The sequence below is a fragment of the Equus asinus genome, chromosome 3 (genome assembly GCF_041296235.1).
Source record: "Equus asinus isolate D_3611 breed Donkey chromosome 3, EquAss-T2T_v2, whole genome shotgun sequence".
NCBI classification, from domain to species: domain Eukaryota; kingdom Metazoa; phylum Chordata; class Mammalia; order Perissodactyla; family Equidae; genus Equus; species Equus asinus.
Window position 1 is genome coordinate 7,258,150 of NC_091792.1, and position 26,330 is coordinate 7,284,479.

General features: G+C 36.5%; 1 protein-coding gene across 3 annotated transcripts in view; it reads right to left on the reverse strand.

Annotated features, from left to right (window-relative positions):
* ZGRF1 (zinc finger GRF-type containing 1) overlaps window positions 1-26,330 on the reverse strand; it is a 65,628-nt gene that overhangs the window by 36,073 nt on the left and 3,225 nt on the right. For 2 of the 3 annotated variants that reach the window (XM_070504602.1, XM_044767373.2), the window contains exons 2-9: window positions 26,068-26,158; window positions 24,350-24,430; window positions 20,681-20,740; window positions 19,031-19,216; window positions 16,188-18,462; window positions 11,780-11,853; window positions 9,297-9,347; window positions 6,864-6,947 (exon numbers count right to left, since the gene is read on the reverse strand). In XM_070504602.1, coding sequence (XP_070360703.1) covers window positions 6,864-6,947; window positions 9,297-9,347; window positions 11,780-11,853; window positions 16,188-18,462; window positions 19,031-19,216; window positions 20,681-20,740; window positions 24,350-24,430; window positions 26,068-26,091 — 2,835 coding nt within the window. In that variant the 5' untranslated portion in view covers window positions 26,092-26,158. Of the gene's footprint in view, window positions 1-5,093; window positions 5,280-6,863; window positions 6,948-9,296; window positions 9,348-11,779; window positions 11,854-16,187; window positions 18,463-19,030; window positions 19,217-20,680; window positions 20,741-24,349; window positions 24,431-26,067; window positions 26,159-26,330 lie in introns of all 3 variants that reach the window. The other variant, XM_044767372.2, reaches the window with a different exon arrangement.

The following is a 26,330-nucleotide window of genomic DNA, read 5'->3' on the forward strand; positions in this document are numbered from 1 at the left end:
AAGTTCCTGACCTATAGAAGGCATTCAATAAGTACTGTTGAATTCCTATTTACTCGTGAATTTTATATTTCACAGTAAAATTTCATTGTCTATTTCACACACGTTCCACACATTTCTCATTAAGAGTATATCTAGGTTCCTCAGTTGAGGGAAACAATAGAAAGAATAAACAAATGGGACTTCATCAGACTAAAGAGCTTCTTCAAGGCAAGGGAAAACAGGATTGAAACAAAAAAACAGCTCACTAATTGGGAAAAAATATTTACAAGCCAATTATCCGACAAAGGGTTAATCTCCATAATATACAAAGAACTCACACTGCTTAACAACAAAAAAACAAACAACCCGATCAAAAAATGGGCAGAGGACATGAACAGACATTTCTCAAAAGAAGATATGAATATGGCCAATAGACACATGAAAAGATGTTCATCATCGCTAATCATCAGGGAAATGCAAATCAAAACTACACTAAGATATCACCTTACACCCGTTAGATTGGCAAAAATATCCAAAACCAAGAGCGACAAATGTTGGAGAGGTTGTGGAGAAAAAGGAACCCTCATACACCGTTGGTGGGAATGCAAACTGGTACAGCCACTATGGAAAACAATATGGAGCTTTCTCAAAAAGTTAAAAATAGAAATACCCTATGACCCAGCCATCCCATTACTGGGTATCTATCCTAAGAACCTGAAATCAGAAATCTCAAAAGTCCGTTGCACCCCTATGTTCATCGCAGCATTATTTACAATAGCCAAGACGTGGAACCAACCTACATGCCCAGAAACTGATGATTGGATAAAGAAGATGTGGTATATATACACAATGGAATAATACTCAGCCATAAAAAAAAGACAAAATTGGCCCATTCACAACAACATGGATGGACCTCGAGGGTATTATGTTAAGCGAAATAAGCCAGTCAGAGAAAGACGAACTCTATATGACTCCACTCATAGGTGGAAGTTAGTATATTGATAAGGAGATCTGATCAGTGGTTACCAGGGAAAAGGGGGGGTGGGGAGAGGGCACAAAGGGGGAAGTGGTGTACCCACAACATGACTAACAAAATGTACAACTGAAATCTCACAAGGTTGTAATCTATCATAACATTAATAAAAAAAAAAAAAAAAGAGTATATCTAGGTATTGCATATCATTTGTTACTATTGCTGGGACTCTTTTTCTATTATATTTTCTAACTGATTTAGGAAAACTATTAATTTCTCAATTTTATCTTGTTTTCAGCTCCTTTACAAAGTTCTTAAACTTCTTATTTTTACTTGATTCTTCTATTTCTTCCTTTCTAATTATGCATGTTCTTCATTTCATGTCATATTGCAAAAATCAAGATATCTTTGAATAACAAAGAAGATAGCAGTATTTGCATTTTGTTATTTATTCTAACAGAAATTACGCTGCCATTTCATCACTAAAATAATATTAGTTGTTGATAAACTTTCTTGATCCGTTTTAAAAAATCATCCAGTCTCAAGATTTTTATCTTTTCAGTTTTTGATAGATTCCTTTCTTATAAGACTACCAAAATTTTTTACTCTCAACTATTAAAACTTTGTTTATTATACCTTATTTGTTTTCCATGAAGTCCCTTCTGCTGATTTAAAATTATAATCCAAATGATGATATGAACATTCTGAATCGTTAGAAGAGAAATCTAAAATTGCTGTGGGGAAAAAAAGCATGGTCTTTACATAACAGTTTGTTCAATGTCAAATAACTTTTTAATGTTATATTTTACTCACAATTTACTTACAATCATTTTCAATCGAACCCTTATTAGACTCAGCCATCACTTGAAAATTGTCTTCAATGTTAAAGCTAGTACTTCCTTTTGGAAAGTTTTCTTCATCTGGGAACTAGATAACAAAGATCCATCTACCAGTTTACTTAGTAAAAAATAAAACTGTGTGTGTGCACACCTATATCTTTGTCTATCTGCATCTTTTATTATCTCTCTCTCTGTCTATATATATATACAGACACACACACACATACATACAGTTTATGGTTACAACTTGAGACAGAAAAACAGAAATAAATATGTTATGAAGCCAATTCTATTCAGGGAAAGCAAAGTATATAATTTTCTATCAATTCTTCTGATTCATATTTCTCACATCTTAACATCTTTGAAATAGGGATGTGCTGTAAAAGTGATGGCATTTTTACCTCTCTCTAGCACAGACAACAGTTGTGACATAGTTGTGATTGCCTGCGTTATGTGCGATTATGTGAAAATTAGTCATACTGTTCATATAATGATCGCTTAAATATGAGTTTGTGCATTAATATTAGATATGTTAAATAATTTTGCTGTTTAAATGTCTTCAAAAATATTACACTATGATTTAGCATTGGACAAAAAAGTATGTGTTCACAGAAAGGCAAGAAAACAAACCAGTGTGATACACAATAGAAATCTATGTCCAAATAAGTCTACAAGCCTTCTTTCAAAATAAATATAACATTAAAAATCTAAGTGAAGGTGAAAAAGTTCCGGAGATCTGTTTTATAACATTTTAAATACACTTCACTTTACTGAACTGTACACATAAAATGGTTAATGGGGCTGGCCCGGTGGCGCAGTGGTTAACTTCGCACGTTCCGCTTCTCAGTGGCCTGGGGTTTGCCGGTTCGGATCCCGGGTGCGGACATGGCACCGCTTGGAACACCATGTCGTGGTAGGTGTCCCACATATAAAGTAGAGGAAGATGGGTACGGATGTTAGCTCAGGGCCAGTCTTCCTTAGCAAAAAAGAGGAGGACTGGCAATAGTTAGCTCAGGGCTAATCTTCCTCAAAAAAAATTAAAAAATAAAATAAAATAAATAAATAAATAAAAATGGTTAAGATATACATAAAATTGCAAATTTTATGTGTTTTTTAGCACAATAAAAGAAAATTTTTTAAAATAAAAAAGCCTAAGTGATGAAGCATTGTCTAATGTTAATTGACTGCTCTTCTCTCTTGATATATAATATAATGGTGCTTCTTACAATCAGCAATAGTATCTTAGAAATTGATGAAATACAGAATATTTTGTAAAGTTCAGAGACTGCTATGTGCAAGTAAACTGTCAAACTCACTCCAAAATCTCTTATCTCTATGGTGGGTCTAGCCATTTTGCCCTAGAACATTTTTTATAAACTCAGGATATAAAACATGACCATACTGATGTATGTAAAATAATTAGAAATAAAATGAATGAATGGACCTGAGTTTCTTTTTAAATGTGGAGAACCTCTCAAAAAACACAGGAAATGAGAAACAGAAACATCTTTTATCTTTGATGAAACCAGGAAACAATGGTAACCCTGAATTACAACACAATATTACAAGGATGGGGAAAGAGCATACACTTGGCAATATGGAAGAAAATCAAACCAAAGTACCTACTACAAGAGCCCCAATAAGAAGTAAACTGATTGGGGGCCGGCCCATGGCCTAGTGGTTAAGATCAACATGCTCCACTTCAGCAGCTCAGGTTTGGTTCCTGGCCACGGACCTACACCACTTGTCAGTGGCCATGCTGTGGCAGTGGCTCACATACAAAAAAAGGAAGATTGGCACAGGTGTTAGCTCAGGGCGAATCTTCCTCAGCAAAAAGAGGAAGTTTGGCAAACAGATGTTAGCTCAGGGTGAATCTTCCTCACCAAAAAACCCCCAAAAACAACAAAAAATTATAAACTTCCATTCATCAAGAGGCATCATTAAGAGTGAGAGATAAGTCAGAGCTGGGGAAGATATTTGCAAAGTATACAAGTTACAACGAGTATATATCCAAAATATAAAGAATTCCAAAAATCAATTAAAAAGACAAGCACAAGCACAGAAATTAAAAACTGAGGAAGAATCCTGAACAAACATTTCATCAAAGAGGATACAGGGAAGGCCAATAAGCATACAAAAACGTCCCAATCTCATTGTTAGACAGGAAAATGCAAATTAAAACCACAATGAAATACCACTACACACCCAGCAGAATAGCTAAAATTTAAAACAAAAAACTGTCAGCACCAAGTATTGAAGACGTAGAGTGATGGGGACGAGAACCGTAAACTGTAACCACCACTTTGGAAAGCACTTTGGCATCATCCACTAAAAGTAAAGATGGGCCTATCTGGTGACTGCTAGGAAGTATACCTAACAGAAGTGTGTCCTGTGTGTACACATTCATGACAGTACACGAATGTTCACAGAACACTATCTGTAATAGCCCCCGAATGCAAACACCCCAAACAACTGAAGAACGGATAAACGGGGGCATATTCATACAGTGGAATACTACACTAGCAAAGAAAACAAAAAACTACAGCCACAGGCAACAACACGGATGAATTTCAAAACTGCAATACTGAACGAAAGAAGCCACACACAAAAAATACACTGTGTATTCCTTTATTTATACAAAGTTTTAAAAGCAAAACTAATATTCGGTGCTCTAAGTCAAGAGAGTGGTTATCTTTGAGGAGAATGGAAGGGGCACTGACTGAAAGGGGGCAGAAGGGGGACATCTAGAATGCCGGTAATACTGTTTCCTAAGGGTGGAGGTTACATGGGTGTGTTCACTTTGTGGTAAATATTGAGCTGTGCACTTATTCTGTATGTGCTTTATGCTTTAATACAAAAGAAAAAAATTTAAAATCTCTTTAACAGATACTATTTCAAATACGTGTATATCATTCTGTCTCCATGACCTCTATTTCATAGTAATGAGAGGTACTTGGGGCCATACTTGGGGGGGGGGGGGGGAGGAATATTAGAGGGAAAAAAACCTACTAGCTGTGAATCATATTTTCTGTATGTAATCTGCCTATCTGCTCTTGTCATGAATTCCTAGTCTTCCCTGAAGGGAAAAGCAATCGTTTAAATTCCTGATCCTAAAAAGGCAGCAAATCTCTCAAATAAAACATTTTTGCCTTATTTAGTTTGATTTGAGATATTCTTGTCAATTTACTAAATTCCTTTTTAACTTACAACTGTGCAAAGATTTAAATATACTCTCTTTAAAAAGTTTAGTATTGACATAAAGAAAATGAGTTGGCAAGATGTAACTATGGAAATATTTTTACCTGCAAGAAGTCAATCTGCATACAAGTGCTAGGCAACTTTGGTGTCAAAAAACAAGTGTCCGTCATGCAGCTGCCATACCCAGCACTCTCTGGAAACTGACTGTGTTCTAGCTGGGAGCTGTGTCCTCTGACCAGCACAGCACTAGTAGCTGATCCCTTTACTTGGTGCCCTTGAAACTCAACAGGCTATAGGTAAATTATTAAAAATGAGTTTTGCATAAGTATATATTGACATATATAATCACGATGTAGATACACATAGAAAATAATACATAATTCAGCTTTCTGTTAAATATTACTTAATGTAAGTAATTACGAAGGGATTAATACTGAAAACCAGGAAATACTCCTATTATCCTAAAACATATGTTAAGGGTAGCTAATTTAAACTGTATTGATTTAACTGAATTCAAGTTCAACATTAATAAGTATGATTTTTTTTATTATGAGCATAAAAACTGTAGTAATAATGGATTAATTAAGCCAGAAAGACACAGTTGCTCCTTTCTCTATGCTTCCACTGTCCATGACACAACTTTCCATTACAGACAGCACATACGTCTTCTTCTCTGTCTACTAACTGCTCTGTAAGCTCCTTGCGGGCAGAGACCTTTCTGTTTCATTAGGGCAGCACCAGCATTTAACATGTGCTCGGCATACAGGAGGCCATCAATAAACACATAACAGGGAGGGACAAAAGGGAAGGAGCGCAGGAAGCATTCACCTTGGTTTAAGGGTTTCGTAAACTATTGGGCTTAACACAAGAGGGCTGGCGGGCTCTCTGCCTCCCCAAAGACATGATCCCACTGCTCGGAGAACAAAGGCCTAAGGGTTCACACAGAAGTGTGACTCAGAGAGGTGCTCTCATCCCCTCAGTGACTTGGTCTGCTTTCGGGCATCAAATGGCGTTCTCTGCTGCCCCCTTGAGGGTTCTAGGATTTTTACTCCACACAAGGTAACAAAGCCGACCCAAAATGCGGAAAAATAAGATTGCTAATAGAGCTAAAGGAATGTACATGAAGCATGCATTTATTGCTAAATGATAAATTAACAGAATGACAATAATATAAATCTGAATATTCTTTTATTTAAAAACGAAGATTCTAAATCACACATTTGAAAGGAAAATCAAATCTAAAACGTCCTCTATACAGGACTTTTGTTGAAAATATTATGCTGAATTTTAAAACATACACATTTCAATAAAAAAAGTCTCAACTCGTAAAGACTCTGTATATTTCTGATTTGTTTGATGGGGAATACACATTCTCCACAAGCAAACAGATGCCTCGTTTCCTAAGTTTCTATGTAGATCTCTTCCAAAGTTCTGTTGGGTTTTAGGAATAGAATCACTATTTACAAAAGCCATCCATTTATGTGCTGTTGTCTCTATCCATTTTCCATGTGGAGCAGGTAGCACTACTGCGAGCTCGGGTTACATGTGCTTCTAAACTTCCAGGCAGAGGGAGAAGTGTGGAGTAGACGATAATAAGTTAAAGGCTATAAAGAGCTTCAGCTTGTCCTCCACAGAACATTCATTAACTGTGCTTTACACATCTTCGTGTCCAAGCCCTGGGGCATCTATGTATATACACTGCATTACTAGCTCATTGCTGATAGAGAGAAGGCTCAACGCCAAGTTTCTCTTGTTCTTAACACCAGGTCAATGCATTCTGCTCACTCACCTTCTGCCTATGAACTCTGATAGTTGTATAAAAACAGCAGGAAAACACAAGGGGGTAGAAAATCAATGCTCTTCACAAATTTTACCTTAGGGTCGCAGGTTTTTCTCTCTGTTTGTTTAGGAATAACAGCCAGAAAAGCAGTCTCTTCTTCACTTCCCAAGGAAAAGAACTAGAATACAATGTCAGTAAGTGTGTTAGCTAGAACAGTTCTGTAGGTGGTTCATGAATTTCCTGGGAAAATGCTCCCAGAACTTAAAGCCATGTTTGTCCTTTGAAGACAGACTTGCTATCTCCATCTTGCTTCTCTCCACACACACATATAAGAAGCTACTCCGGCAAAGCAGTGCTCCAGCACATAAGGTAGTAAGCTAATCAACGTAAAACTCAGTATGTTAGAAAATCAGAATTCTAAAATGTCAATTGAATCTTTTAACACTAGAAAAAAGTGTTGGGTGCATAATAAATCACCCATCAAACCTAATGCTTATGTTAATGCAGATTATTTAATTCAAAAATTAGTATGAAACCAAAGGAAAAATTGTAAACAGTGTAACAGTGTATTTAAAGAACGATGGAGGCAGCCCCCGTGGCTGAGTGGTTAAGTTGGTGCGCTCCGCTTTGGCAGCCCATGGTTTCACCAGTTCGGATCCTGGGCGCAGACATGGCACCACCCATCAAGCCATGCTGAGGCAGCGTCCCACATGCCACAACCAAAAAGACACACAACTAAAAATACACAACTATGTACCGGGGTGCTTTGGGGAGAAAAAGGAAAAATAAAATCTTTAAAAAAAATTTAAAAAATAAAGAATGAATCATCTTCTAGCAACCATAAAACAGAAGATATAGACAACAGTAGCTACTCATTTTTAGTTCAAGTGACTACATAAAATAACCATAACTTCTAATATCAATTGGACAGACTCAGAAATGAACTCAACTGCAGAAAACAATTTTTTTATGTTTAAAAAATGTAGAGAGGGGCCGGCCCAGTGGTGCAGTGGTTAAGTGCGCACATTCCACTTCAGCAGCCTGGGGTTTGCCAGTTCGGATCCTGGGTACGGACATGGCACCGCTTGGCAAGCCATGCTGTGGTAGGCGTCCCACATATAAAGTAGAGGAAGATGGGCACAGATGTTAGCTCAGGGCCAGTCTTCCTCAGCAAAAAGAGGAGGATTGGAGGCAGACGTTAGCTCAGGGATAATCTTCCTCAAAAAAAAAAGAAAAGAAAAAATCTCAATAGACAGAAGAGGTAAAGCAGTATATTTCTTTAAATAATGGTCACCTTCCTTTAACAACACTATATATAAGCCAACAAAGTAGCTCTTGAAAACATTCAACGCATATTTTAGAATTAGAATTTTCTAATATGGTGAGTTTAAAAAATCAATTAGCATAGTACCCTCTCTGCTGGAACAGCTCCTTGGCTATGTGTAGCTAATTATACTTACAGAAATAAGGCATTATGTGTATCCTGAAAGAGCACCCTAACTTTAAAGTTTTGAAAGTTCCTTTTATCACTAATGTATGTGAAGAAGTTGTCTCTGAGTTGTAGTAAGAAAGTCATTAAAACACACAAATATACTCGTATAATAATGCCAAAAAGATTTAAATAACTTTTTTGAGAAAGATTTTAAGACCTTTTTTATTACTGTGAAATTACAACAGGTTTTTTTTTTTTGTTTTTTTTTGAGGAAGATTAGCCCTGAGCTAACATCTGCTGCCAATCCTCCTTTTTGTGAAGGAAGACTGGCCCTGAGCTAACATCCGTGCCCATCTTCCTCTACTTTATATGTGGGACACCCGCCACAGCATGGATTGCCAAGCGGTGCCATGTCTGCACCCAGGATCGGAAGTGGCAAACCCTGGGCTGCCGAAGCGGAACTTGCACACTTAACCAGTGAGCCACAAGGCCATCCCTCAACAGATTTTTTTAAAATATGTTTATTTGACATTATATGACATTTATTTTAAATGGTAACTCACTCTGGAGGAAAAAACAATGATAATATTTATTTACAGGTTATACTTTGTGATAACTATCCTTGAAAAAGTTTAAACCCTATTTTTTTCAAGTGAAAGAAAAACAGTAAGATTGTGATCATTTGTAAGCTAAATTATGCAGTTGCTGATTCTTTATCATTTTATACATTTGATCTTATTATAGAAGGGTGAAAAATGGTTGAGCCATCACAAAATGGATTTTGTTTTGTTTTGTTCTCTTTTAGGCAATAGAGCTTCACATGCAGCTGCAATTGTCAATGACAATTCTTGTATTAGGTAATGCTTATAAATTTGCAAAGTTAGCTTTATGATAAAAGATTTGTTATTTAAGCAAATCCTATTGACCACACAAGACATTTATACAAAAGACAGCAGGCCCATCTAAATGAATATAAAGGGGTAACTAGTTACAAATGAGTTTGAAAACTGACAAAATACAAACATAAAATTATATGCCATACCTATATATACAAATATAATTTCTGGCTACTTTACATTTTAAAAGTTAACTCACCTGCAAAGACTGTAGTGGTTCACTTTGTTCAACTTCATTTTCTTTCATAATCTTAGAAACAGAACATTAATATAAGGTAAACCAAAAGACAATAGTAAGTTACAAAAGAAAATATAAATTTCTATTAGACATAAGAAATCTAAGAACACCATCACTAATAATCAAAGAAATAAAAACTAAATGTTGATTAAACACTATTTTCACTTAGCAAGAATTTAAAAAGATCTTAACAGTACTGGTGAATATGAAGTGAAATAAATATTCACGTTGTAAAACCGTAAGATTTTTAGATTTGACGATATACATCAAGGACCTAAGAAAGTTGTTCTTAGCCTTTCAAGATATCACTTCCACTTCTGGGAATCAAATCTAAGGAAATAACTTAAAATGTAAACAATGATTTATGTGCAAAACATTTACTAAACTTTTATTTATAATAGCAAAATCCTGGAAATAATCTAAATGTTCAAAATAGGGAACTGTTTGTCCAAAGCATAGGATATCAATAGGATGGAATGGTAAGTAACCTTTAAAAGATATATTTAAGGAAAAATATTTTTTTAGGCAAATTTTTAATAACGTGAGGAAAGACAATGTGATATTAAGGGGAAAGGATAAAAAACTATTTGTACACATCAATCTAACCATATTTTTTTAAGCAGCCCCAAAAAGGCTGAAAATGTTAATAATAATTTTGTCTGGGTGGCAGGGTTTTTTTTATTTTTTTTCACTTTTTTCTGTATTTAAAAAAGGAGGGCTGGCTCGGTGGCGCAGCAGTTAAGTGCGCACGTTCCGCTTCTTGGCGGCCCAGGGTTTGCCGGTTGGGATCTCAGGTGCGGACATGGCACCTCTTGGCAAAAGCCGTGCTGTGGTAGGCGTCCTACGTATAAAGTAGAGGAAGATGGGCATGGATGTTAGCTCAGGGCCGGTCTTCCTTAGCAAAAAGAGGAAGAATGGCAGTAGCTAGCTCAGGGCTAATCTTCCTAAAAAAACAGGAAAAAAAAATCAAGCTTATTAAAAGAAAAAAAAAGACTGGTAACACGGAAAATAGAGTAAGATACAAAATGGGGGCAAGTGAAACATTTCACTTTCTTTTCTTCCAAATATGTCCGCTAGAAAGAGCAGTGTCATATAATGAAAGAACTGTCCTTCCAAAATGCTGGTGGCATCCCCACTGAGAAACAGTAATCTAGATAACCTATTCTAGAACTTCAATTCATCCTACTTAGTACTATTATTTCTTATATTATTACCACGGTTCCCAAACTGTGCAAGTAGGTACTTTGGCGTGCCACAGAGAACTCAACAGGGGCTCCACAAGATGTTTTAAATTTGAGGGAAATACAGTGTCACTCAACACCTGTTGGACAATGAATGAACTAATAGCTCAAGGCAGTTCAGTTTCAACATCAGATTTCATGTCATTTCTATCAATGACATCATATCTTTGTGAAGCTGGGTTTCTGAAAATTGCTATGATAAAAATCAATTACCATGCAAAAGTCAATGTGGAACAAGAAAACTAATCTATTCCAAGGTGTGAGAAGTTGTGCAGTGCCCAACAAGTGCACAAATTCCCTTAGTAACTGTATTTATTTAAAAATAAAATGCTTACAGTAGGGGCCAGCCCCATGGCTGAGTGGTTAAGTTCGTGCACTCTGCTTTGGCAGCCCAGGGTTTCACTGGATCGGATCCTGGCGCGGACATGGCATCACTCATCAAGCCACGTTGAGGCAGCATGCCACATCTAGAAGGACCCACAACTAAAATATACAACTATGTACTGGGGGGATTTGGCGAGAAAAAGCAGAAAAAAAACCCCAAGATTGGCAACAGTTGTTAGCTCAGGTGCCAATCTTTAAAAAAAAAAATGCTTACAGTAATCATTGCACAACATATACATATATCAAATGATTGTCCTACACCTTAAACTGATATAATGTTATGTGTCAATTCTATTTCAATAAAACTAGAAAAAATAAAAATAAAATTCTTACTAAGTTACTATGACATAATACTTACTAAGTTGGGGGGGTTTTTTTGTTTTGCTGAGGATGATTCGTTGAGCTAACATCTGTTGCCAATCTTTCTCTTTTTGCTTAAGGAAGATTCATCCTGAGCTTACATTTGTGCCAATCTTCCTCTGTTTTCCACGTGGGCCACTGCCACAGCATAACTGCTAATGAGTAGAGTAGCTCCACACCTGGGAACCAAACCCGGACCACCGAGGCAGAGCACACCCTACTTAACCAGTAGGCCACGGGGCCAGCCCATTAAGCTATTTAATACTACTAACTAGTTAATAAATGGAACTGCTAGGTATTTCTTTTGGCCAAGGGATGCAATGAAAAAATTACTGAGATACAAGGCAGGTCATGAACTGAGACAGCTTGGACTTTCTGTATTACTATAATCCCATTACAAATTACAGGACATTCTATATTGAAATAAAAGAATATACTGATAGAAAAAAATACATATACCTGTTGAGAAGCCTGGTTCAGATGAGGAGAGTTTGGTATAGCTTGTGAAACAACTGTAGGCAACAGTTTCCTAGCTATAATGGAGAAAATCAAATGATCTTATTCATCATAAAGACAGTAGTGATCTAAAATTTTTTTGAACATTTCTAAAACTGACTGAAACAAGGAATACAACTTAAATTTTAAGATGAGGCAAAGTCTTGAAATTGCTGAATCTGGATTGTGGGTATCTGAGGATTCATTGTAGTATTAGCTCTGTGTTTGTTCAAACATTTTCACAATAAAAATTCAAAAAAAAAAAGAAAGCCTCGCGGCTGGCCCAGTGGCAAAGTGGTTAAGTTCAAGTGTTTGGCTTTGGTGCCCAGGCTCGCAGTTTTGGATCCCAGACGCAGACCTAGCACCGCTCACCAAGCCATGCTGTGGCAGCATCCCACAGAAAAGAGGAAGATTGGCACAGATGTTAGCTCAGGGCCAATCCTGCTCACAAACAAAAAAAACAGGAAAGCCTTTTTGATTACTTTCTAAGTCAACATTAGGAATGCTTCCTTTTCTTTTTCTTTTTTTTAAACTAATTAAAAAATAAATACTGAGTCAACAGCTAACAGCCTATACTAGAAATGCTAAAAATGAAATATAAACTGTTAGAAGCAAAAAAGCCAAGACCACCATTACACTGCTGCTGTGTGCAAACATGGAAAAGGAAAAAGCACTTAATGCTATTTCTGAGTCTTTCTTAAATCCATTTGACTATGGTTTGGGGAAAAAACTTCAATTTATTTTCTAAGCACAGCATGCCAGGCGCTGGGGAAAAAGCAGAAAGGGAGGCCCACAGAAGATAAACCAGATAAATTGCTTCCTCAAACAGAAAGAGGAAAACTGGCAACAGAGGTAAGCTCACGGCCAATCTTCCTCACCAAAAAAATAAATAAATAAAAATAAGTGGATTTGGAAACTTCATGTTGTTCTAAAAATAGCTTTAAAAAGGCACTGAATGAAAATTGGTGTTTTTTCCTTTATTGCCTTTACTCAAGAAAAAAAATTCTAAATTAATATTTCTAAGATATATTCAATGATCTCACAAAAACTTGAACATACTTGAGAAAATGGGTATTTTTGCTGAGGAAGCGTCACCCTGAGCTAACATCTGTGCCAATCTTCCTCCACTTTATGTGTAGGATGCCCGTCACAGCGTGGCTGATGAGTGGTGCTAGGTCCACACCCTGGGATCCAAACCTGTGAACCCAGGTCACTAAAGCAGAGTGAGAACTTAACTACTACACCACGGGGCTGGCCCCGAGAAAATGTTTTATAACACTTTCGCACATCCTAAATTCGTTGGAAAACTGATTCTTCTCTAATTCGGTATTAAACTCCATGAAGTCATTTCTTATATCCCAATAAACAGATTCAATTTTCTCAGATTGTTTCAAGAAAACCAACTTAATCCTTCCTAGAGAAATATACTTCTATCAGAAAACAAATACAGTTAATCCACATTACTCACAGATTCCGCCTATTAGCTAAAATTTATTCGGAACCTTCAAATCCATATCCTGTTTCTGAGGTCATTCGCAGACACACAGAGCTACAAAAAACGAGTTGCCTGACACACACATTCCCAGCTGAGGGAGAACAAGGCGACACTGCTTTCCTGAGCTCTCATACTCTAAGCAAGTGTCCTTTTCCTGGCCTATTTAGTACATTTTTTTGTGCTTTGGGGCTTTTTGTTGGTGACTCTGCCATTTAAAATGCTCCCTAAGTACAGTGCTGTCTGGTGTTCCTAAGTGCAAGAAGGCTGTGAGGCCCGTTATGGAGAAAGCATGTGTATGAGATGACTTTCTCTCAGGCAGGAGGTGTATGCTGTTGGCCATGAGCTCAATGTTAACGAATCAACAATATATATCAAATGAGGTCTTTAAACAGAAACACACATAAAACAAGGTTTAGTACTGATTGGTTGATAAAAATGTTCTGACCAGAAGTTTGAAGGAAATGAACTCTGTACTTCCCCAAAAAGCAATGGCTCACAGTTCCCTAGTTCGGTGTTTGTGGTGACTCTTCAGAACATAACAACCGCAAATAATGAGAATCAACTGTAACCCTCTTTTCCAACTTGACGAGAAAAGAGCAGATTTCCCAAAACCAGATTCTATAATTTCTAAATTTTCATGTTATGAATCTATATCCTTATATGACAATACATAGTTCTACTACCCATACTTGTTTTTCATTAAAGTTTTTTCCTTATTTTTAATTTTTAGAAAATAAACTGTAAGAACTACCATAAAATTTAACATTTTAAAGAAACATTTTAGTAGGCACAATAATTTATTCTTTTTTTTCAGGAATCCCTTGAGATATTCAAATAAGAGTTCAATTTTAACTTTTCTTTGCACGTAGCATCAAGTACATTCTTCATTCACATTTGTACGCATATAATATTTACTATATTTACTAATGTGTTTATACTATCCTTTTTCTTTTTAAAAATGCTGTTGGCAACATACCATAAGCAAAGTCAAAAGACTTACTGACATACTGAAAGAAAATATTTGCAACATTTTTCATAGATAAAGGGCTAAGATCTCCAATATTTAAAGAACTTACAAATCAAGAAGAACAAAAAGAGCAACAGCCAATAAAAAACTGGACAAAAGGGTAGAACAGACAGTTCACGAAAAAACGTACAGAAACAATGCTGAAACATATGGAAAGATGCTCAATTTCACTGGCAATAATAGAAATATAAATTTAAAATACCCTGAAATGCCATTTCTCATCTATTAGATTGGTAAAAATTCAAAAGCGTGGCAACATACTCTGTTGGCAAGGTTGTGGAGAAGCAGGCACCCTCACACATTACTAGTGGGAGTTAGAAATGGAGGGAACTTTGAAGTGTCTAGTAAAGCCACACATTTACCCAGCAACCCTACTGCTAGGAATGTGCCTTGAAGACACACCTCCAACAATACGCAAAGGCCCATATATGTATACAGATATAGATATATAAGGTTACTTATTGTCACATTATTTGTAATAGCAAAATATTGGAGATTGGTTGCATAAATGATGGTTCATCTACAGAGTGGATTAGCACACAACTGTAAACAAATAAAATGAGGATGTGTCCCATGAACTACAATGAAGTGATTTCCAGGATTATTATTATTATTATTAAGAGAAAAGAAGGAAGGAGCTAAAAAATGTACAGAGTATGGTGCCTTTGTTGAATAAGAGGAAATAAGAATTTATACATGGAGTTTTTTTTTTTTTTAAAGATTGGCACCTGAGCTAACAACTGTTGCCAATCTTCTTTTTTTTTTCCCCTGCTTTTTCTTCCCTGAATCCCGAGTACATAGCTGTGTATTTTAGTTGTGGGTCGCTCTAGTAGTGGCATGTGGGACGCTGCCTCAACATGGCCTGACTAGCGGTGCCATGTCCGCACCCAGGGTCCAAACCAGCTAAACCCTGGGCCGCTGAAGCGGAGCGCACGAATTTCACCACTCAGCCAAGGTGCCGGCCCCCTGGAGATATTTATTTTTGCAAAAAGAAACACAGTTATGATATACTGGTTACCTGCAGCAGGTAGGTAGGAACAGGGCATCTGAGCACATGTTTTTATATAGCTTTGACTTTTGAACTAGGTTAATATTTTACACAGTCAGAAACAAAAATAAATCAAAAAGGATGGGCAAAAAAGCCCTCATACTGAATATAAACAATGAACTTAACTATATTTAAATCAAATGATAACATAATCACACTAAAGAAAAAAAAAGTAACCCAAGTTTTTTGAACATACTACTCTAGCTGTATACTCTGAGTAGGATATATTCTAAAAACAAGCCAAAAAAAAACCAGCAAAGGATCTGTGAACTTTACGAATTTGTAAGTTTTTTGCTGGTAGTGATATTGATGTAACAATTTAGAAACTGTTTGGTGTATATCATAGAACTCAAGTAAATATACTGATGCTGGGAACCAGGGCCCTCTCTCACTGTGGGAGTAAAGAAACACAGTTATCGAATGGAGGAGAGAGGAAGAATCCTGTGGCTTAGAATTGCAATTGGAGATATCAATATGAACTAACGATTTTTTAAAAAAAACTACATCCTAGCATGTATCCAAAAACATAGGATAAGAATGGATTATAATACACACACACACATTTGCTTATATGTACTTATATATGTTTATATATGCATGGGATATTTCTAGAAAGATACACTGGAAGTGGACTACGGGACTGTGATAGGAAGGATATTATCCTCCATTAGAACTGATTTTACCAAGTACATGGTAAAATCCCATTTAAATACTATGCAATTCTTTAACACAGCCTCCAAAGCAAATATCTTCTTATCCTTTCAGCTACAGAGAACAATCCAAAACACCATGCAGTTCTCACCTTTGGGACTGCTATCCGGCGCATACGTCTGCAGAGTTTCCTGTTGCTTAAAGGTAGTATTTTTCTTTTTCAATATTTCCAAGCCTTCTAAAGCTGTAGTGTGTTCAGACAAGGATTTTAAAAGCGAAATGTTATTTACTAATCCAGAAAGTTCTGAAGAATTTCTAGGACTATTCCAGTATTGTTTGCTTTCTCCAGCAGTGTCTACTTCAATATGGTCACCGGATAAACTTCTAATCCTCCCCAAATCTTCAGATTCAGGAATATGTGCTTCTGTGTCTTTGGAAATAGAATGCTTTTTTCCCAGAGGGTAAAACAAAGAATCAGAAACTAGAGAATTTGATTTATCAAGTGCAATACGTTCTTCAGAGTGATTCTGACTGGCACCCAAGAGTTGGATACTGATGTCACTGCTAGAGGTGGAGGGTAAAACCTGTTCATCATTTTTGTGTAAGTCGCCTCCCATAATAAAGGGCTGAGGCTGAGCCTGTTCTGAAAATAGGTTATTTTCAGGAGTTTGATTATTGGCTTTGTTTAAAAAATGAGGAATATGTAAACTTGTATTTATACCTTTAGGTTTATTTGGAAGTGAAGCAAAATCATAGTTAATTCTGACTTTGGGGGTAGATTTACTCACATCCTCATTATTATTTATGTATACATCATCAGTCCACTCTAAAGATGAGTCAAAATTGCTTAATGTGTCACTACACTCCTCTATTTCTCTTCCAGTGTTTCCAGTTTCCCAAGGTCTTGTGTCAAAACCTACACAAGTTTTACCACAAAACTGTGACGGCAGAGCCTCTTCAACAGGAAACGCCTCTGTAGGTGTACTCCCACTAGACGCTGAGAGAGGCAGACGTTCACTGTCAGCTTCTTCATGGCTCGTATCCTCACATCTCTTCTGAACACATGAATTGCCATCATTAACCAAAGTTTCCCTTACCCAACCCTCTGAATCCTGGGAAATTTTATTGCTTTCCTGTGATTCCTCTTCAGTGTCACTGGTTTCAAAATTGTTCAGGTCAAAAGTCACCTCCACAAGTGGCTGTGTTACATTACTGACAGGTTCATGAATAGTAAGACTTTCACTGTCAGTATGACTTTTAGAAAACACGTCAGTCGTATTATGAGAGATCCTAGAAGTGCTATTTAGAGAAGATGCCACTTGCAGATGTTCACATCCTGGCAGATACGACAGTGGTTGCTTATACCCCTCTTCTGGTGTTCCACATATACTTACCTCCTCAGCATTTTCTCTAATGAGAATTGACCCTTCTACACACATCTGGTCATTCTGATGAACAGGTATTTTATCATTTTCCTGAATGTCTGATCCTGATAAGTCGTCACTTTCTACATTGCTACAGGAAACTGGTAAGCTGTTGCTTTCACAGAATGAAGGCGTTTCCAATGTTACTTCCTGATCCCAGGACTGATCATTATTATCTACTGGCTTGTCTTCATTATATTTTTTCCCCTTTTCAGCACATGTTTCAAAGAACTGTATCCTTTTTTGTACCAAAAACTCTTTCAAATTTAAATTTATATTCTCTCCCTGGGACTTGGGTTTCCTTTCTCTACCATTTCCACCTTCAGCAGAAGAATGTGCAGCTGAACTCTGTGAGGATACATACATGGCCCACCGGCTTTTACTTCTCATGGTATTTTCTGATTGATGCTGGTGGTGTAACCTTTCTGTGCCCTTCACCTCAGCGCACTCTTCCCGTTCCACTAAGCACTTTGGTTTATTAGGAATGTTTATAGTTCCTTGTGGCTGTATCTGAGGGAAATGTTCTTTAATCTCAGAATTTAGTTCCTTACAAATACTAGTTGATTTGGACTTCAGAAGAGCTAATATCTGTGTTGTGCTTCTGATGTTTTGTGAAACTCCTAAACAGTGAGATGCCAAACCATCTCTTTTCATGGCCTCATTGGTCTGTAAAGAATCTGACTGCTTATTTACAGAACTCATAGGAGAACAAAAATAATTTTCTTCACACAGCATTTCTGGGTTAATCTTGAAGGATGGAATAGAGACAACTGAAGAAAAAGGTATGCCATTTCTCTCTCTGTTCTTGTAAGTGACAGTGTTCTCCGAGTCTGCTGGCATATTATTTATCTCTCTCTTGCCAACAGTAGAAAACAAAGAAGGTGAGCTGTAGACTGGAGAAAGGAAAGCAGGGCCAGGTTTCCTAGCCTCAAGTGATGCAGCTGATTCACCGTTCTCTGTAATAACCATTTTCTTTGGCACTTGACGTGGTCCTTGAAAACCCTAAAAATATTAAAATAATTATTAGCTGTTCCATTACCTATAAAGAAAATGTGAAAGAAACAGGCTAAAAAAAAAAAAGAAAAAGGAGTGTGTTTGTTTTGCACAGTAAAGTAATAACTAAGATAAAAAGTTTGCTGGGGCTGGCGCCATGGCCGAGTGGTTAAGTTCGTGTGCTCTGCTGCAGGCGGCCCAGTGTTTCTCTGGTTTGAATCCTGGGTGCGGACATGGCACTGCTCATCAAACCACACTGAGGCAGCGTCCCACATGCCACAACTAGAAGGACCCACAACGAAGAATATACAACTATGTACCGGGGGGGCTTTGGGGAGAAAAAGGAAAAAAATAAAATCTTTAAAAAAAAAAAAAAAAAGATATAAAGTTTGCTAAGTTAAAAGGCAAACACTCATTTGTATTAAGAATTTCTAATCAGGGTTTATGTACTTTCTACCTAAGCATAGACTATGAAGTACCAATTTAATGACAGATTACAACAGATTCACAATTCACTACTTCTTAAAACGATTTTATAAATACATATTGATTTATTATTTTCAACAGAAAAACTTACAGTAAACTTCCTTTTTAAACCAGCGGGCTGACATCCAAGGGACCGGCCAGAGGATATAAACCTCCTTGAGTTTAACTCTGGTGCTTCTTTAGTGACATCCTGTTTAACAGCGATGCTTCCAGCAACTTTAACCTCCTCAACAGTGATTAAGTATCGATCACTTTCTAAGTCATCTCCAGGCTTCACCTAAGTTGAAAAGAATAAATGTCAAAATCATATAAGTCTAATTATTTGATTATTTGTGTGTTCCAGTAAGGTCACCAGCACCAGCAAGACACAATGCATATTCAATAGTTGTTGAATGAATGAATCAATCAATCAATTCTTTATTTACTATGATGCACTAGTTAACTATCAACAAGCACAAAAACTGGTAATTGTTAACCAAACAAAAAAAAAATTACTAATTTGTTTATTCAGCAATACACAGTGGAGACCTATATGAGGCCCTTCCTTATATGCTGGGGCTACAAAGGCAAGCAAGAAAACTGTGCCGCCTCTCAAGGAGTTCACTTAGAATCCATACAACTAAATGAAATTTTTTAAATTAGAGCTATTAAGTATCAATTATATATCTTTATAAACTAATGTGAATTAGATACATACTCATAATTATCACAAATTAAATATTATTAGAAATTATTACAGTTGCTTAAACAGTCGTATTCCAAAAAACATTTTAATCACCTTAATTAACAAAATATAGCATTTGCCACCATCTTTGATGACAGTATAAAAATAAGATTATCAAGCTAGTTGATAATACAGAAATCTGTGTATATCACAGATACATGCTTAGTCTTTACTAACGAAATTATTTAAAATGAAATAATCACAGTCGTTACTCCCAATTAAACCTCTACTAAGATAGTGCTTCTTCCAAACCCTCTTTTAATAGATACAAAACTACCACAACCGCTATTAATGTCATACAAAATTTAAAAAGATTAAATACTATGACCAAAATCAACACAATGATAAGAAGAATATGCATTTTAACACTTTTAGAATCACTGTACTAAACTGCTAAGCACTTTACATAAGTTATTTCTAATTTTCAGACCAACCAAATAAAGTCCGTCTATGGTCTACACTTTACAGTAGAGAAGCTGGACAGAGAGGTTAGCTTAATTAGGAAGTATTTGAAAGTGGGAAATGAACCCAGAATGACCAACGCTTATATCCTTATTCTTTACACTAAAATATGCCTTTAATTCCTTTTCCTGCTTTTTTCCAACAGGGGAAAAACACAGAATAAATATTTGAGAAAATATTTCAAATAGGCATAATTTCACAAAATATTTCCCACTGTAGTTCTCTGCCTACCAAAACCATGGAATAGAGTTAGACAACAGTCACTTCCTGGGTTCAAATCCCAGCCGTCCCACTGCAGCTCTGTGAGCTGGGCAAGTTACTTCACCTGTCTGCACTGCACTCCTCATGCATAAAAATCACACAGCTGTGTAAAGAATAAATGCAACAATATCTAAGAGCTTTCAGCAGAGGGTCTGGCTAATGATAAATATTCAATAAATACTAGCTGTAATTACAACTAATAGTACCATGACCATACTATTTAGCCATATTCATAAAGGAAGTAAAGAGATTTTTTCAAGAATACTTAAAAATAAGATAAAAACATTAAAATACCTCAAGGCACTTAAGAAATATACTATCCAAACAGCCTCCTTTGTCATCATATAAAATTGCCTATATTAAAACAAAATAAATGTTAAAAAAGGAACAGAGCATAATTCTGCTTTTCTTAAACATCTTCACTAGCAAATCAAAAATTGTTATATAAGCAAATCATATAATGAAACAATTACCCACTTTAACTTAAACTAGAAAGTGTTTACTAAGCATCTATTCAGTCCCTGCAAGAGAGCAAAGGCATACACATAAAAAAATTCAAGAACTTAATCTCTACCAGGAGGATCTGGGAATTGAACTAGGAAGAAAAAAGAATTGGAATGCGTTAGAGGGGGCAAAACAGGAGACAAGATCAGTAAAGAGATTATTGCAATGATGTGGTATGTAGGACGGGGAGATGATTAGTGCCTGAAATAATTCATCAACCCTGGAATAAGACAACTGTTTACGAGGTATAATGAATAAAACTTGTTGATGAAAGGGATAAGGGAGAAAAAAGAAGCTAAGGTGATTATCACTTTCTGGCTTTCTTCTTGTCTCTCTCTAGCCATTTTTTCATAGCAGTTTCTTCACTAGCCCCTTAAATATTGCTGTTCCCATCACTTTAGAAAACAGTCGGGCAGTTCTTTAAAAGATTAAACATAGAGTTACCATATAATCCAGCAACTCTACTCCTAGGTGTATATACAGAGAAATGAAAACATATGTCTTCACAAAAACTTGCACACAAGTGTTCATAGCAGCATTATTTATAATAGCCAAAAAGTAGAAACAACTCAAATGTACATTAATTGATGAATGAATAAATATAATGGGATATAGCCATACAAAAGAATATTATTCAGCAATGAAAAGGAATCAAGTATTGACACATGCTTCAACATGGATGAACCTTGAAAATATGCTAAATGAAAGAAGTTAATTACAAAAGACCACATATTGTGTAATTCCATTCATGTAAAAGGTCCTGAAAAGGCAAATTATTGAGAAAGTAAGTAGATTAGTAGTTGCTTAGGGCTGGGAGTTGGCTACTGAGTAGTGACTGCTAACAGGTATGGGATTTCCTTTGGGGATGACAAAAATGTTCTAAAATTAGATTGTGGTGATAGTTGCAAAACTCTGTGAATATACTAAGAACCACTGAATTATATACTTTAAATGGATGAATTGAAAAGTGTGTGAGTTATATCTCAATAAAGCTGTTAGAGGGCCGGGCCCATCACCGAGTGGTTAAGTTCGGGTGCTCTGCTTCGGCAGCCCAGGTTTCACCAGTTCGGATCCTGGGCACGGACCTAGCACTGCTCATCAGGCCATGCTGAGGCGGCGTCCCACAGAGCACAACGAGAAGGACCCACAACTAAAATACACAACTATGTACCGGAGGGCTTTGGGGAGAAGAAGGAAAAATAAAAAATAAAATAAATAAAATTAAAAACCTTTAAAAAAAATAAGGTAAAAAATAAATAAAATAAAGCTGTTAAAAAAAATTGTTGCTTCCAAGGGTTCTATCTTTTTCCCTCTATTCTTTACACTATACGCCATCCTTTATCAGTCATGCTTCTGCTGAAATACTTCCAAAGTCTCCACAGCTCCCAAAGGATAAGAACAAAACTCCTTACAATGACCAATAAGGCCCACATAATACCTTTTATGTCCATTCTCACCCTTGCTCACTCTGCTCCTTGTAATTTGCCTAACCCACTAGACATACATATTCATTTACTGGTCTGTCTCCTCCATGATATTACCACAAAGCAAGGGATTTATCTGTTTTGTTCCCTGCTGCATCCCCTAGAACAGTGGGTAACTCAGAACAGGTGCTCAAAAAATATTTGTTGAATAAAGGAATGAAGGAATCCACTCCAGGAGCTTCAATATCTCATCTAAATGCTAAGTATTTTCAATCTATATCAGTAGCCCAGAACTCTTTCCCACATCCCTATAGCCAATTACTTGAGTGTTTCTATGACACTACAAATTCAGCATGTTCAAAATTGAACTCAAAATCTTCACTTTTTCCCCTAAACTTGCTTTTCTTTTTGAGATATCCTAACTCAGTACCATAAGTATAATACTGAAACCCGAAAGTTACCCTAGATCCTCCTTGCCTTCATATCCAAGACCTTAAGATGCTATAATATTTTCAGAATTTCTAATATTCTTTTCTTGCCATTGTCATTGCCAATGCCTGCTTGGTCAGACCACCATCACTTTTTGGCTACATTATTCTGTAGCCTCCCTATTATGACAGTCTTCCTAAATCCAATCTGACTTTCATCCTACATAACTTAAGAGTTATGTTAGACATTGCTTACCAAGTGATCTCTCCAAAATAGAAACATGATAACGTCACTCTTCTGCTCCTAATTCTTCACTGGCTCCTCAGGCTGAGCTCACAAAGTCCTTTGTGATATGGCTCCTGCCTACTTCTTTAGCTGTCTATTCTACATTTCCCAGCACGGGCCCTTCATTCCAGCCATATTTAATTGCTTATAGTTCCCCAAAGTTTCCTACTGTTTCATACCTCCTTGTTGTTACAGCTATGACACCATCTTCAGCTCCCCTCCCTCCAACCTATCAATTTTGTTTACAAAACAAAACACTCCAAAAAAATTCTTCATCTGGAAAGACTTCTCTGAACCAGAGTCAGATTTTGATGTCTCTCCTTTGTAATCTCATAGATCCCTAAGCATAACTCTGTACATATTATAATCCTTATGCTTAGATAAAACTCCCTTGAAGACAAAAACTACAATAACAGTTACCATTCACTGAATGCTTACAATGTGCCACGTACCTTGTTAAGGGGTTTACGTGTTTTCTCATTTAATCCTCAGGACAACTTTATGAAGTATCATTTCCCCCATTTTACAAAGAAGAGACTAGAGGCCTTGAGAAGCTAAATAACTTGCCAAGATTACACATCTAATAATTGAAGAGCACACAGGACCGAGTCCTGAGTAAAAATTTAAAGTTTGGGAAGAGAATGAGCACAAAGAAAATACTCAGAAGTGATGAGGAAGCAACAGCAGGAGAGGGTGGTGTCACAGAAGTCAAACGAAGAAGAGGCATTGTGAAGAATGGGGGGGCAAGAGTGCTCAACAGGGTCACGAGCAGTGATAAGAGGAGAACACTAAAATTTGGCAGATGGAGAAGGTCACCATATCTAACAGAGTGAAATATCACCTAGTATATAATTCTCTCAAGACTGATAGGATCATATCACAACCAAAGGAAGAGATTTAAAGAAAATCAGAAAATAGAAGAGGAGAATTCTATACATAATTTCAGAAATCAGCAGCTTTTCTAAAGTGGTTTGTCAACTCTCTACGTACCATTTCACTATGAGCGTTATTGTGTTAGAAATATAGTTTAATAGGGAGATTTTTCTATGTAGTTAAACTCTTATTGCCTGTAAAGAAAAAATGGGTCAAAATGCCTAAAAGGTTTCATGGAAAATCTAATTTGAATTAAAAAAAAATCAAAACAAATTAAATAATATTCACTGAACCTTTATAATGCACAAATTAATCACTGTGATATGGAAATAATTTAACAACTTCTGTTTTCACATAATGTCAACTTATGGTCACATCCAAAATTTTATTATCTACACAGTTTTCGTAATATTCAATCAAAAGGCAAGAACCAATACCTTAGACTTACTTTGTTTCCTAAGTGAGTAATCTTCAGAATTCCATCCTGCCACACTTTTGACTTCTTCATCTTTTGATGAGTATATAGTACCTAATTTCCAAAAGTACAAAAGTAAAGAAATGGTTTCTATTTATATGTATTAAGTGTTATACATTTTTATAACCTTCCTACGTATAAAAAATATTTAAGACATCTTTTATGGAAATAAAAGCAGATATCATAACAATAACAAGAAAACTTCAATAAAGAAAAACTGTGGGGGCCGGCCACTTGGCCAAGTGGTTGGGTTCATGTGCTCCCCTTTGGCAGCCCAGGGTTTTGCTGGTTCAGATCCTGGGTGTGGACATGGCACCACTCATCAGGCCATGCTGAGGTGGTGTCCCACATGGCACAACCAGAAGGACCTACAACTAGAATATATAACTATGTACTGGGGGGCTTTTGGGAGAAGAAAAACAAAACAAAACAAAAAACTGGGGCCAGCCCTGTGGCATAGGGGTTAAGTTCGGCATGCTCTGCTTCAGTGGCCTGGGTTCACAGGTTCCAACCCCAGGTGTGGACCTACACCACTAATAAGCCATGCTGTAGTGGTGTCCCATATATAAAAGAGAGGAAGATGGGCACAGATGTTAGCTCAGGGCCACTCTCCCTCAAGCAAAAAGAGGAAGATTGGCAACAGATGTTAGCTCAGGGCCAATCTTCCTCACCAAAAAAAAGAAAGAAACTAGGTAGTACAAGATAAAGGAGGGAAGAAGGAGAGGTAAAATCTAAGGAAGAAACAGAAAAGTTAACTGAGTAACAGAAATAATTTTGAGCTTCCTAGTCATTCGTGGGAACAGAAAAAAATGTGTTGGGTTACACAGTACTCATGATCTATGCAGTTCTCACAGTGTAGTCCAGAGACTCCTAGAGGTCCCCAGCACTTTGTCAGAGGTCTGTGAGGTCAAAACTATCTTCATCATGTTATTTGCCTTGTCATTCTCATTCCTTCAGGCAAGCATAGTGGAGCCTCCCAGGGTTACGTATGTGAAATATTACAAGATTCCATTTCAGACTGAAAGCAGAAGCACAACTGAGAACTAACTGTCTTCTATTAAGTCAAATGTTAAAGCGATTTGCAAAAAAGGTATAGCAATGCTAGTCTTTTCAAAGTTTTTTTCTGTTATTATTTTGGAAAATGTAGCTATTTTCATTAAAAAATGTAATTTATGTTAAATGTAATGGGTTTTTTTGAATTAATAAATAAATACTTTTTAAATATCTGTTATAATTTCTCATATGAAAGACATCAATAGATAGAAGCCCCATAATCAAAAATTCTTTGGGGTCCTTAACAATTTTTAAGTGTACAACAGGGTCCTAAACAGACCAAACAGTTTAAGAACCACTGAGCTAGACAGAAGAGGCATTCCAGTTCGTCAAGAGAAAGAAATTACTTCCTGGTGCCAAGCTTCCAAAGAATTTGTTCCAAAGAACTCTGTATAACAAACGTGAATAGTAGGCAAGAGATAGGGTTGCCAGATAAAATATAGGCCAACATTTGAGACATACATAATTAAACTAAAAAATTATTCAGCGTTTATCTAAAATTCAAATTTAACTGTGTCCTACTTTTAGGTTTTGTTTTTGGGTTTTTTGGGTAAATCTGGCAACCCTAGCAAGACATTTATGAAATGTGGAAGGAAGGAAAGAAGAAAAAAGGAAATAGTGAAAACTGGTAGACTTACGGTAAATTCTTGGCTTTCCATCATTTGTTCAGAATTTATAAACCAGTCAGGTCCAGAAAGTAATCAGTGCGTCTTCAACTATTTATACTACCTAAAATGAAAAATGACAAGGACTCTTCAACCCTCATGAAAAGAATAAGTATCAAATACAAGTTTTCCCCGCAAACTCTTGACCAGAGAGAGGAATTGAAGAGCTCCAAGAGCACATAACTAAAAAAGGAAGCACAGAGGTAATCAAATTATCTGCCCCTGAGGACACGAGA